Source organism: Garra rufa, chromosome 3 (assembly GCF_049309525.1).
Source record: "Garra rufa chromosome 3, GarRuf1.0, whole genome shotgun sequence".
NCBI classification, from domain to species: domain Eukaryota; kingdom Metazoa; phylum Chordata; class Actinopteri; order Cypriniformes; family Cyprinidae; genus Garra; species Garra rufa.
In genome coordinates, this window is record NC_133363.1 from 4608497 (window position 1) to 4623592 (window position 15096).

Here is a 15096-nt window from a genome sequence, read left to right on the forward strand (position 1 = left end):
TCTACCGTAAATGTATAAAAACATAATTTCTGTTTAGTAATATGCATTGCTAAGAACTTCATTTTGACAACTTAAATGGCGATTTTCTCAGTTTTTCGATTTTATTTTATTTATTTTTTTTTTTTGCACCCTCAGATTTCAGATTTTCAAATAGTTGTATCTCGGCCAAATATTGTCCTATCCTAACAAACGAGACATCAGTGGAAAGCTTTTTGATGTAATGAATAAGAAATATAAGCATAATATAGAGTAATATAATAATATACTATAAGCGGTCAAACTTTTTACAAACAATTATGACAAAGTTAAACACTGACATAAAAAGTCATAATTATGACATAAGATGAGATAAAGTCATAGTTTCTACTTTTTATGTAATAAGTATGACAAAATTTCACAATTTTGACGAGTTAAAATTGCAATATAGTCTATAGATATAAAATGACTTTCTGTCATAGTGCCTACTTTGTATTGTACAGTTATGACTTGAATATGTGACCTTGGACCACAAAACCAGTCTTAAGTCGCTGGGGTATATTTGTAGCAATAGCCAAAATACATAGTATGGTTCAAAATTTGATTTTTCTTTTATGCCAAAAATCATTAGGAAATTAAGTAAAGATCATGTTCCATGAAGATTTTTTGTAAAATTCCTACTGTAAATATATCAAAATGTAATTTTTGATTAGTAAAATGCATTGTTAAGAACTTAATTTGGACAACTTTAAAGGTGATTTTTTTGCACCCTCAGATTCCTGATTTTCAAATAGACGTATCTCGGCAAGTTTTTGTCACAAAATTGTGACTTAGCTCATCATAACATTGCAACATCTTTTGTAGTGTTTTAATAACTATTTTATGTCATGATTAAGATTTTACCAAAGCATAATTTTTTTTATCTTGCTTTTAGCGAACCCTTATTTAATGTAATCTAGATTCTGTTTTCTTTTACCTTGCATATTTTTGTTCATGGTTTTTGAGTATCAAGGCACGTTGTGCAACCCGATTTGGCAGCTTTTATCAATTATCCAAAATACTGTGGAGTAACAAAGGCTATGGTTGAGCGTCTTTGTTTAGTAATCTTAATTTTATACAATTATACTTGCCATTGTTTTTCCCTGTTTTCTCCAATCCGATCTGAACAGACCTGTGATTCATTATTGGGATTTTTTTCGTTACCCTACAACTGTGTATTCTATGGTAATGTAATGCTACTCTTTATTTCTATCAGGTCTCTTGGCGAGGAAAGCTGTAAAGGCTGGTCTTAGCGTGAAGCCGTACATAAAGACCAGTCTGTCTCCAGGCAGTGGAGTGGTCACATACTACCTTAAAGAAAGTGGAGTCATGGACTTCCTCTCACAATTAGGGTGAGCCAAAATCTCTCTGACTAGCGATTGCCTTTAGAATTAGTTAACAGAAACTATGATGGAAAATGATCTGAAAACACAGACAAACAAGCTGGAGTTTAGCGATCTTTAAAAGCATCATTCGGCCGGTCATGAGCAGTGCACTACGCTTACTCTTCTGTTTAAATTTAGGAGCACAGTCAAATTTCAGGAGCACATTCTAAACAATAATCTAAATATCTGATTTAAAAAAATGTGCCTTCCCATTACGAGGTGATATTTGACTATATAAAGTGATTTACATGGGGAATTTAGTTTTTACCATTTAATTTTTCATTCCTCTTTAACGTCACATTTAAAAAATATGTATTTTTTAAGCTTTATAAATTTCTAAATAAAACAAGTAGCATAAGAATAAATTACCAATCAAATATAATCAGTATTAACAATTAATTTGTAAGACAGAGGTGACACAGAAGAACACAAAAGTGGCTTGTAGGTGTATTTTCATGTTTAATGAGGCTCAGGGGTGGCAATTCATGTTGAGATTAATGTTTTAAATATAACATTTTGAATATAGAAATATTAAATGATTTAAATAACTGAAAAGAGACTTTAAAAATGAAACTAAATCTGCCAGCAATTCCTATTAGGAATTTCACAGTTATAATATTTTTCATTTGCTTTACCATTTTACCAGAGTGCATAAGTCTTTGGTATTAATTTAAATAATAAAAAGCCTACAATAAATCGGTACACTAGATAAACATTCTATTGATTTGTACCGGAAATTCAAAAGTACATTTCTCAAATGACAAAAATCATTACGATTATAATTTCGAGCAAAAACAATTTTTAGCAGTTTAACCAATTATACAGCTTGACGACAATGTGATTTTAAGATCTTATCGACTAAAACCTAACTAAAATGCTCAGATATTTCGTTGACTTAAACTTGACTAAACAAAAACAGGACAAGGCTGACTAAACATGATAACTAAAATGATTGAGTGAGACTAAATGAAAAATGGCTGGCATAATTAATACTGTTGTATGGTTAATTAATAATAACCTTATTGCTAAAGTGTCAAGTTTTCAGTAACTAGAACTAGACTAAAATACTTCAGGTTTTCTTTAAATAAAACTAGACTAAAATGTTGAGACTTTTAGGCCTGGTTTCATAGACAGGGCATAGCCTAAACCAGGATTAGGCCATAGTTCAATTAAGACATTTAAGTAATTTTTATGAACATGCCTTAGAGAAAATTATTATAATATTTTGAGTAAGCTTTTATTTTTGAGTTGCAAATGCAATTTTGCACGTGCCATTTTTATAAGTGTGTTTTTAGTAACTTTTAACTTATATTTATTTCAGTTTTAGCTTTAACTAGTATTTTTAGTTTTTCAACCTGAATATATTTTATTTCAGTTAAGTTTTGTGTTTTTGTTTTTCATCGTATTTGTATTTTATTCCAGCTTTTGTTTCAAGTAACGGAGCCAAAACGACAGATTTTTAATTTATTTGAGGTAACAGTAACACTTGTTCATTTATTTCTTGTGCATCTTCAGTTTCGAGGTTGTTGGTTACGGCTGCATGACCTGCATTGGAAACAGTGGACCTCTTCCAGAGCAGGTTGTAGAGGCGATCACTCAGGTAAACACACTTTTATTCTTCACTTTATAATGTTCTTGTTTAGTATTTCCAAATTTAAAACGGTTTTAATAATTTCTTTCTATCTCAGGGTGATTTGGTTGCTGCTGGTGTCCTGTCTGGAAACAGAAACTTCGAGGGTCGCGTCCATCCCAACACACGCGCCAATTATTTGGCCTCTCCTCCTCTGGTCATTGCCTATGCTATAGCCGGCACAGTGAGAATAGATTTTGAAAAAGAGCCTTTAGGTGAGAAACATTTACCAGGCATTTAATCTTATTGTTTTACATGCCAGTGATTGTTCTCCCTCAAACATGAATAACACCAATGTTTCTTGGTCTTTCTCAACCCAGCTGTGAACTCTGAGGGAAAAGAGGTTTTCCTGAGGGACATCTGGCCAACACGGGAGGAAATCCAGGCCGTGGAGAGACAGTTTGTCATTCCTGCCATGTTTAAGGAGGTCTATGAGAAAGTTGAGGTATTTCTGACTTCTGAAAACTCCCTTTTTGTAAATCAAAACAATGTTTAGATGCCAAAAAGAGTCTATCTTCTGTAAACACCATCAGTTCTTCATTGTAAAATTGTATATGTAACCTTAGACCACAAAACCAGTCTTAAGTCGCTGGGGTATATTTGTAGCAATAGCCAAAAATACATAGTATGGGTCAAAATTCTTGATTTTTCTTTTATGCCTAAAATCATTAGGAAATTAAGTAAAGATCATGTTCCATGAAGATTTTTTGTAAAATTCCTACTATGAATATATCAAAATGTAATTTTTGATTAGTAATATGCATTGTTAAGAACTTAATTTGGACAACTTTAAAGGTGATTTTCTCAGTATTGTGATTTTTTTTTTTTTTTTTTTGTTGCACCCTCAGATTCCAGATTTTCAAATAGATGTATCTCGGCCAAATATTGTCATATCCTAACAAACCATATGTCAATAGAAAGCTGTATATGATGTATATATCTCAGTTTTGTAAAATTTAACCTTATGACTGGTTTTGTGGTCCAGGGTCACATATAATAAATTAAATCATAGTGTTTGTCTTTTTTGCATATTTAGAAAGTGAATGAACGCTGGAACTCTCTGAAAGCTCCTTCTGACAAGCTGTATACCTGGGATACCAATTCTACTTACATCAAATCCCCACCTTTCTTTGATGGACTGGTATTGTATACTATTACTTTAGTTATTTATTGATGTACAGTACAGACCAAAAGTTTGGACACACCTCATTCATGTCCAAACTTTTGGCCTGTACTGTATATTTTTCTGTTTATTAAAGTTTTTACTCTACATTTGTGCAGTTTTCAGTGGGTTAGTGATATTTTTTAAATATATATAAATTCATAAATATTTTTTTTAATGGGTTTTTGTACAAAAACTGCTTTTTTTATGTAAAATTCAAAATTATTTTAACAAGGTACATTTTTAAAAGAAACTTGCATGAAAGTGTCTTTCTTTAAGTCACTTAAGTGGCCTTTTATTTTATTAATTTTAGTAATTTTGCATCTGTCATTTTTATTAGTGTTTTTATTAACTTTAATTTATATTTATTTAGCTAGTAATTTTAGTTTTTTAACTTGAACCTTTTATTTCAGTTTTGGAAATGTAATTGCATTGCAATTAAATGGAAGTGTATTTTAGGTTAAATATATATTAAATGCATTACATTTTTCTCCTAAAAATGTGGTTGTAGTGATGAAGTTGCAATTCAGTAAATTTAAAATACATTAAATGTAATATTAAACAGCACACAATTAAGTTAAAATTAATTATTTTGAATGTGCTTTATTATGTTAGTAACACATGAAAATAATGGTTAAATGTAGTTTACAGAAAAAATTAATTTGACATCATTACAAAAGGTACTTTTTAAAAGTGTACTTAAGTGTGTTAAGAAACTTGCGCGAAAGTCTCTCTTTAAGTCACTTAAGTGGCCTTTTATTTAAGTAATTTTGCATTTGTCATTTTTATTCGTGTGTTATTAACTTTAATTTATATTTATTTCGGTTTTAGCTTAAGCTAGTAATTTTAATTTTTCAACTTGAACCTTTTATTTCAGTTTTGGACATTAAGCGTAATAGTTTGGCTTTTCTTATTTCTCTTTGACTTTCATTTGATTTTATTTTAGGGTAAGTACAGTTTAGTGAAGTAGTTTTAGTAATTTTTTATTTTAATTTTTTCATAATAATTGTATTTTATTTCAGCTTTATTTCAAGTAACAAAGCCAAAATTAATGATTCTCAATAGTTTTAGTTTAGTTTCTAGTAAAATTAAATTCTAAATTCTAGTAAATTATTACAATGGCCACTTTTAAGTGTACTTAAGTGTGTTAAGATACATGCTTGAAAGTGTCTTTCTTTAAGTCACTTAAGTGGCCTTTTATTTCATTAATTTTTTCAAATTGAACCTTTTATTTCAGTTTTGGGCATTAAGCATAATATTTTATGCATAATATTACAAAGTGTGTTAAGATACATGCATGTAAGTGTCTTTCTTTAAGTCACTTAAGTGATTTTTTTAAATTAATATTATATTATCTGCAAGTACAGTGTTGTAAATATACTTTTAAGATTTATAGTACACTGCAGATGCGCATTCAATACAGTTAAGCACACTTCTTTTTCATAAGGTTTGTCAAAAACTGTAAACCTAAGTTGTTTTGCTGCTGTTATATTCTTAGACCCGGGAGCTGCAGACACCAAAGTCCATAACAGACGCGTATGTACTGCTCAATTTGGGAGATTCTGTGACCACGGACCACATCTCGCCCGCTGGAAACATTGCTCGTAACAGTTCTGCTGCACGCTACCTGACTGGCCGCGGGTAAGACGTTGATTCTGTGTGATCTGGTGTACTGTAAATAGGTGTGCTATAAATAGTTGCATGCAAAAAGGTTCTATTTTCTCTTTAAAATGAGATACGACTCAGTGTGTGTAATGAATTATTGTTTCTATTCCTAGACTCACCCCGAGAGAGTTTAACTCGTATGGCTCTCGTCGAGGGAACGATGCAGTCATGGCTCGAGGCACGTTTGCCAACATCCGCCTTTTTAACAAGTTTATAAACAAGCAAGCGCCATCTACCATCTACCTTCCTACTGAGGAGACGGTATGACACTCTAGTATTTATAGAATTATATTACATTTTAATGTTATAGTTCAGTACATTATTACAAAGCTCACTTTTTAAAAGTGTACTTAAGTGTGTTAAGAAACTTGCATGAAAGTGTCTCTCGTTAAGTCACTTAAGTGGCCTTTTAGTTCATTTATTTTAGTAATTTTGCATGTGTCATTTTTATTAGTGTGTTTTTATTAACTTTAATTTATATTTATTTCAGTTTTAGCTTTAGCTAGTAATTTTTGTTTTTCAACTTGAACATTTATTTCAGTTCTGGACACGTAATTGCATTGCAATAAAATGGAAGTGTATTATAGGTTAACTTAAGTGTTTTTTTTTTTTTTTTGACCCACTTAAGTATAACTTCTTAGTATATCTTTTATATGTAATTTCATAATTATACTATTGTCTTTAAAATGTGGTTGTTGTGATGAATGTGCAATTCAGTATATTTAAAATATTTTAAATGTAATATTAAACAACACTCAATAAATTTAAAATCAAGTACTTTGAATGTGCTTTATTATGTTAGTAACACATGAAAATAATAGTTAAATGTAGTTTACATTTAAAATTTAATTTGAAAAGATCACTTTTTAAAAGCGTACTTAAGTGTGTTAAGAAACTCTTTAAGTCACTTAAATGGCCTTTTATTTCATTAATTTTAGTAATTTTGCATTTGCTGTTTTTATTAGTGTGTTTTTATTAACTTTCATTTATATTTATTTCAGTTTTAGCTTTAGCTAGTTCTTTTTGTTTTTCAACTTGAACATTTATTTCAGTTCTGGACACGTAATTGCATTGCAATAAAATGGAAGTGTATTATAGGTTAAATTTTATATAAAATGAAGTGAGATGAACTTAAGTGTTTTTTTTTTTGACCCACTTAAGTATAACTTCTTAGTATATCTTTTATATGTAATTTCATAATTATACTATTGTCTTTAAAATTTGATTGTAGTGATGAAGTTGCAATTCAGTATATTTAAAATATTTTAAATGTAATATTAAACAACACTCAAATTTAAAATCAAGAACTTTGAATGTGCTTTATTATGTTAGTAACACATGAAAATAATAGTTAAATGTAGTTTACATTTAAAATTTAATTTGAAAAGATCACTTTTTAAAAGCGTACTTAAGTGTGTTGAAACATGCATGAAAGTGTCTCTCTTTAAGTCACGTAAGTGACCTTTTATTTAATTTTAGTCATTTTGCATGTGTCATTTTTATTAGTGTGTTTTTATTAACTTTATATTTATTTATATATCTTTTATATGTAATTTCATAATTATACTATTGTCTTTAAAATGTGGTTGTAGTGATGAAGTTGCAATTCAGTATATTTAAAATATTTTAAATGTAATATTAAACAACACTCAAATTTAAAATCAAGTACTTTTAATGTGCTTTATTATGTTAGAAACACTAAATAGTTAAATGTAGTTTACATTTAAAATTTAAGTAGAAAAGATCACTTTTTAAAAGCGTACTTAAGTGTGTTAAGAAACTCTAAGTCACTTAAGTGGCCTTTTATTTAATTAATTTTAGTAATTTTGCATTTGCTGTTTTTATTAGTGTGTTTTTATTAACTTTATATATTTAGTTTTAGCTTTAGCTAGTAATTTATATAATTATAATACATTTTGCTATTATAGTAGTATAATAATGTGAGATATTCTGTACCATAGCAGTGTTGACAATTTATTTGTGTGTTTTTTTATTTTTGGGTAGATGGATGTGTTTGATGCTGCAGAGAAATACCAGCAGGCTGGTCATCCTCTCTTGATTCTGGCTGGCAAGGAGTATGGATCAGGAAGCTCCAGAGATTGGGCAGCTAAAGGGCCCTTCCTGTTGGTGAGACTTAATACATCATTTAGTGCATGGACAAAATCATATGCTGAGACTTTATACTTGGTTTGGTTCAATTAAATTGAACTGAATTTTACTTAATTTTTTATTTTGCACATTTTTGCACACATATATTTTAAGCAAATTTAGCTATTTTTTTTTCAGTGTTCTTGACACTGTCAGTTTCTGGATATATGACAGAAAGGCTGTATTGTACATTTAGTCGTGCTGATGTTGGTTTTCTCCCTCAGGGCATCAAAGCTGTGCTGGCGGAGAGTTACGAGCGCATCCATCGCAGTAATCTGGTTGGGATGGGCGTCATTCCTCTGGAGTATCTGCCGGGTGACAGCGCTGAAAGCCTCGGGCTCACCGGCCGCGAGCGATACACCGTGATCATTCCTCCACAGCTCACGCCCAGAATGACTGTCGACATCAAGGTAGATGCATGATTGCACCTCAAACTGTTCTCAACTGCCTTCTTTTCAGGAAATATTGTACATCAAGTGGCCACTCAATACAAGTGTGCAACAGTAAATCAAACAGCTGATATGCATTCATATTAAAGAGAACTGCATCAGGCCACTGTTATTAATATAACATTTTGTAGCAACAAGGTTTGAGGATCTTTATCTATCACATATGTATTGTGTACATATGCTGTAATGTAATGTAATAAATGCTTTTGTCTTAGTACCTTGTCCCACAGTGCAACAACAAACAAGAACCAACAGTGAATTATGGATGTGCATAATAAAAGAATTGAATATAGAATATATAACACATTTCTTTCACATTATTTATTTTATTTTACGTACTTAAACCTAGGTCGGATTAAGAACCAATTTCTTAAATATTAAAATTGAACTAAAATTAAAACTATATAAAATTGTTTTATTTATTTAAATAAATCTGAAAATAATGAAATAAAAATATTAGATGAAAACTTCATCTTAAAGTTAAAATGAGAAATGTCGGATTGGCAACTAACTGAAATAGAAAATTAAAATAAGTTAAAGTATGAAAATTGCTGAAGCTAAAATTGAAATAAACAAATTAAAACTATGTGGAAATGTTTTTAAAATATGACAAAGGAAAATAATAAAATTACTAAAATGTCACATTGGGAACTAACAGAAAAAAAAGTTAAAGTACGGAAATTACTGAAGCTAAAATTGGAAAACAAAACATTTAAAATAGAAACGTATAATAAAACGACACAACTGAAATAAAAGAACAAAAAAAAAGCTAAAAATGAAATAAAAATAAATTAAAACTATATATAAATATATAAGAAAATGACACAAAAGCACATAACAAAATGTCTAAAATGTCACATTGGCAACTAACTGAAAAAAAAAAGATATAGTACAAAAATGACTGAAGCTAAAATTGAAATAAAAATAAATTAAAACTATATAGAAATATATTGCACATACATACATACATATAACGCAATTACTGAAATATTGCTTTGGCAACTAACTGAAATAAAAAAAATAAGTTAAAGTACGAAAATGACTGAAGCTAAAATTTAAATAAAACTGTAGAAATATAGAAAAAGACAAAAGCGCATAACAAAATGACAAATGTCACATTAGCAACTAACTGAAATAAAAGATAAAAAAGTTCAAGTTCAAAAATGTGTGTGTGTGTGTGTGTGTGTGTATATATATATATGTAATATATATATATATATATATATATATATATATATATATATATATATATATATATTATATATATAATATATATATATATATATATATATATACATATATATATATATATATATATATATGTATGACATTAAAGTATAGTTTATTATTATTCAAAATGGTATTAAAATACAATATAAATAATACTAAAATAACACAGTCTTGAATATTTGATCACTTATATTACATTTAAAGGCAATATCACCTTCAAATGTGTAATTACAAATATATTTTCAATATACATTTTTGACATACAATTTTCAATATAAAAGACATTAAAGCACTTTTTAGTTTACCATAAATGCTTGTCAATTGCACATTTAGCCTATTTCAAAAATAAAAAAAAGTGATTATAAAGATGTTCCATATGATGAAATGTCTTCATTTCCTACTTTCCTCTCTGCAGCTGGACACAGGCAAAACATTTCAGGCCAAGATGAGGTTTGACACAGACGTGGAGCTCACTTACTTCCACCACGGCGGCATCCTCAACTACATGATCCGCAAGATGTCCGAAAACTAAGACGAACATCTTCAGGATGTTCCACTCGAAACGCACATACTATCCACCATCTGGAGCTTTGTTTGGTCCCCTTCAGTGTTTTTGTTTTTCTTTTAAGAACCAACTAATCTGTTGTTTTGCTGTACAGTACTGTAACGTTTGCTGTCAACATCAAAATATGACGCATAATTTTACGTACTACATTGTAAAATTCTTCAAATCAGTAGTGTCTTCAGATGCTGTAGATGGATGTTCAGTGGGATTGAAGGGGAAAGCATTACATTTTAATTACAAGTACAAGTTTAACCTTCTCCGTTCTAATCCTACCTCAGCATTCTTCATCGCCGTTATCGTATTCATTACTGTACTTAAACTAAACTTTGACACAGGCTATCTGCTCATGTGTGCAATTAAATATAATAGTATAAACATGCACAGTAATTCTTTTTTTATTTTTTAAGAAGATTGTGTTTCAGCAATGAATAATTTTCTTTCAGAAGAGTCATGTAATGGTTATGCATTACTTGTAATTATCTTTAGACTGAAATGCAAACGAAAATGTAGTTTAAAACAAATATTGCATCAGATAAATCCCTTTAATTGTTGTCGAACATTTTAGGAAATGATGAAAGTGCCTGTATTTTCACATAATGTGTGTATTATCGGTTGAAAAAGCCTGTGCATGTTTCATTCCAGATTTCTGTGTTTGCATTCCTGTGCAAAGCAACTGAAAACGAAAAAAAAAAACATCCGATTTCACTCCCTGTGAAATATAAAGATGTGGTGCTTGGAAATAATGTCAGGTGTCACTTGATTTCAGATGCATTCACTCTTAACTGCAAAAAATGCTTTTTGGCTTGTTTTCAGCCAAAATATCTACAAAATCTGAAATCAAGAAGGATTTTCTAGACGAGTAAACATTATTGTCTTGTTTTCAGAAAAAAACAAGTCAAAATTAAGTGCATTTTTGCTTAAAACAAGCAAAATAATCTGCCAATGGGGTGAGAAAATGTTTGAAAATAAGATTTTTTTGCTTACCCCATTGGCAGATTATTTAGCTTGTTCTAAGCAAAAAAGCCTTCTTGATTTAAGAAACAAGACGAGAAGTTTTTGCAGTGCTACTGTACTGTGTAAACATAAATGTATGTATGTTAAAGCACAGAGAGAGTGGAAACAAGGGCAAAATCATATTTAAAATATGTAGTATGTCAAAGAAAAAGAGTTTCATCTGTCAGAGTCCATCTTTGTAAGTCATTATGGATGTTTTTGAAAGTCATAATTAGGAAACCTACTTAAAAAGGTTTCAGTTTATTCCAGTGCAAACGAGTCCTATCGCTAATTTTTTATAATGTGGAGCTTATTTGAAATGCATTACTGTCAGTAATCTTTAGGAAATGTTTCAAGGCTATTTAGTGATTTTGTAAAACGGCCGCTCTTATACTTCAGGAGTCAGATTGATTGACCTCTGTTTTAAGAAAGACACTCACATCTATAGTTTTTGTGGAAGCAAAAATAAATGGTTTATGGGAAAATTGTCATTTTCATCTGTTACAGTTGAGGTCAAAAGTTTACATCCCCTTTCAGGATTATTAAAAATGTTAATTATTTTACCAAAATAAGAGGGATCATACAAAATGTATCTTATTTTTTATTTAGTACTGACCTGAGTAAGATATATTTCACATAAAAGAGGTTGAATTTGAATTGAGATAGTTGAATTTATAAAAATTACCCTGTTCAAAAGTTTACACCCCCTTGATTCTTAATACTGTGTTGTTACCTAAATGATCCACAGCTGTGTCTTTTTTAGTGATAGTTGTTCATGAGTCCCTTGTTTGTCCTGAACAGTTAAACTGACTGCTGTTCTTCAGAAAAATCCTTCAGGTGCCACAAATTCTTTGGTTTTGAGGCATTTTTGTGTATTTGAACCCTTTCCAACAACGACTGCATGATTTTGAGATCCATTTTTTCACACTGAGGACAACTGAGGGACTCATATGCAACTATTACAGAAGGTTCAAACACTCACTGATGCTCCAGAAATATATATATATATTCTGAATTATTGAGTGACAAAATGAGATTTTCATCTGTAAAAACATTTGACTGTAATATGTAAAAAAAAAATAGAAACTGACTTCATCCAGTGTTTAGATTTTTGTACTAGAAATGTATGCAAATTAGTGCATATTTCATTAAATAATGCCTAATTTGCATATTAAAACAACATTTGAGAAAACTTGTGATACAACAAAGTGTTTGCAATTATCAATGTAATCAATCAACTGATTAAGGTGATGACTATTAGATTTTTTATTTTTTTTTCACCTCTGTTCACCTGCAGTGTCTCACCTTTAAGTCCTTAAAAAAAAGAAAAAGTGCTTGGATAGTTCTTGACAGTCTCGGAATTAAATTTACAGTATCTGTACAAACTTTGGATAATATATTAAAATAATACAGTCTGACAGACCAATTTGCAATATCAAGCAGCAAAAGGAGCTGTTTTGAAGAGCTCAAAATAGCTGGATGCATAAAATGTAGAAATGGCCACGCCCACGTTTACGTGAAATAAAAGCGGCCTTTTATTTTGAAATATAGACACCATTAACAGGGAGGAGTTTCAACCTGGAATTCATAGTAATTCGTCACGATTTAACAACCAGACTTTTCCTGTTATAAACAAATACAATTATTAAATATTTTAAGAGACTATTAAACTTAAAAAAACGTGCACTTAATTGCACTGAATGTGGTTTGGGAATTACTCATCTTTTTCAGTTACTTCTAATTTATCGTTAATTGCTATTAAAGGAATAGTTTATGCAAAAATTATAATTTGCTGAAAACATACTCACCCTCAGGCTACCTCAGATGCAGATGTCAATGAGTTTGCAGATTTCAATAATAATTATAATTAAAAATTATTATTACTTTTATTATTTAACTTTGTTCCTATTTGATGGCTGCATTTCCACTGCTGCGTCCCAATTCGCATACTATCCGTCCTAAATAGTATTCGAAAATAGAATTAGTATGTCCCAAATCGTAGTATGCTTAAAAAAGTATTCCAAAGATTCCCGGATGGTCTACTACTTGACTTCAGAATTCGAAGTGCGGATCAATGCACACTCTAACGGCTAATATTGCCCACAACACATTGCGCGGTGAACGAGGATTCGATTAGAACTACAAACACGCATAAAAAGTGTTAAAATACTACAAATATGGAGGATATGCGCGACCAACGGACAGATAGAGAAAGGGGTTTGAGTGATAAATAATCAATGTGTAACCTGATAAAAATACATTTATTTAATGTTATCCGTGTTATATTGCATGTGCAGCAACATTATGAACTTTTATAATGATAGGGTTGGTCTTTAACATTTAAATGCATAATTTTGCAAACACAAGAGCAGAGTTCTCGGCATGAAAGACTCGTGAAAGAAAGTGCCTCTTCATTTCTCTCTAATACGGTAGGATATTAAAAAACTAAATGTAGATAATGTTAACTGTGATGATTGACAGGGCAGTTTAAACCATAGATATATATAGAATGACTAGATGTGTTATGTCGAGGTCTAGAGCGTCCGCACAGGTCGGCCATCTTACCACAGGCTGGCTTTCTGGCGTAATCAGTCGACCCTGAGGTAAACGGAGGTAAGATAAGTGACCTGCACAAACGTTAATACTCTTATCTCACTGCAATCTTGATGGATTTACAAACTGTTTGTTTTCTTACAAACATTATTAACGTGGTTATAATTCTGGATGCTTGAAGATGTTGAAATCGCAGCTTTTCTCCTCAAAAAACAAAACAAAAAACGACTTAATCATGCAGTTTAGTTGTGTAACGTTATCACGGCTAGCTAACTGTTAGGTATCCTGAGGTAAAGTTAAGGTGAGTGATCTGCACAATTGTTAATAACATTACTTTTAACTTGCTGAAATCTTGACAGATTTACAAACTGTTTGTTTTCTTACAAACGTTATTAACGTGGTTATAATTCTGGATGCTTGAACATGTTGAAATTGCAGCTTTTCTCCTCAAAAAACTGACCTTATCGTGCAGTTTAGTTGTGTATTACGGCTAGCTAGGCTACAAGCTACCCAGTAATTTGGGGCGAGGCAGAATTACGCTTTCTTTTCAATATAATACACACATTATAAACATGATTTAACTGAATTTACACAGCTGAATTACTGAAGTTATAGTAATGCTAACCCACTCTATTTCTTCCCCTCTTAACCTCACTTGTGAGGTAAACCTTTTCCAGTCATCAGCCATCCTTGTTTTTGATGTCCCACTGGCCCTCATCGCACCTGAAGTCCCAACCCAACGACTGCCCTACCATCTCTTGTTGCTGTCCCCTTGTCCAGACTTCCTGGCCTGCACAGCCTAGCGACCCACAACCTGCCAACCTATTCACTTGTCACTTCATCATCACTTATCAGGCCCAGCCAGATGAGGAACGGAACCAGCACCACTGGGGCACCTTCGTTACTTTGCTAAATTTTTAATGAAAATGTAAAAAAAAAAAAAAACTGAAAAAACAGCATATGCTGGTTAGGTATGTTTTGGTGCTGGGATGCTGGTTTTAGCTGGTTTATGCTGGTCCTTGACCAGTAACATGACCAGCATAAACCAGCAAAGGACCAGCATATCGAGCTAAAACCAGCATCCCAGCACCAAAACATACCTAACCAGCATATGCTGTTTTTTCAGCAGGGCTAACACCTCTGTCCAAACATTGATTTTAATAAATCTTCAAAAATCTTTGAAAAGTGCCTTTATAATGTTTAAAAAAACTGGTTTACTACCATTTCATGTGTAAAAATATTTTTATTAACAATTTGGAAATACGGACTTTAGTTCTTTGTGCTGTGTCATAAGCCTTTTT

At 31.0% G+C, this 15096-nt stretch overlaps 1 protein-coding gene across 2 annotated transcripts in view; it reads left to right on the forward strand.

Moving 5' to 3' along the window:
- aco1 (aconitase 1, soluble) overlaps positions 1-11727 on the forward strand; it is a 48755-nt gene extending 37028 nt beyond the window's left edge. For both annotated transcript variants that reach the window (XM_073835596.1, XM_073835595.1), the window contains exons 12-21: positions 1232-1367; positions 2916-3000; positions 3089-3245; positions 3351-3475; positions 4067-4171; positions 5691-5833; positions 5971-6118; positions 7862-7984; positions 8230-8415; positions 10100-11727. In XM_073835596.1, coding sequence (XP_073691697.1) covers positions 1232-1367; positions 2916-3000; positions 3089-3245; positions 3351-3475; positions 4067-4171; positions 5691-5833; positions 5971-6118; positions 7862-7984; positions 8230-8415; positions 10100-10216 — 1325 coding nt within the window. In that variant the 3' untranslated portion in view covers positions 10217-11727. The remainder of the gene's footprint in view (positions 1-1231; positions 1368-2915; positions 3001-3088; positions 3246-3350; positions 3476-4066; positions 4172-5690; positions 5834-5970; positions 6119-7861; positions 7985-8229; positions 8416-10099) is intronic.
- The last annotated feature ends 3369 nt before the right edge of the window (positions 11728-15096 follow it).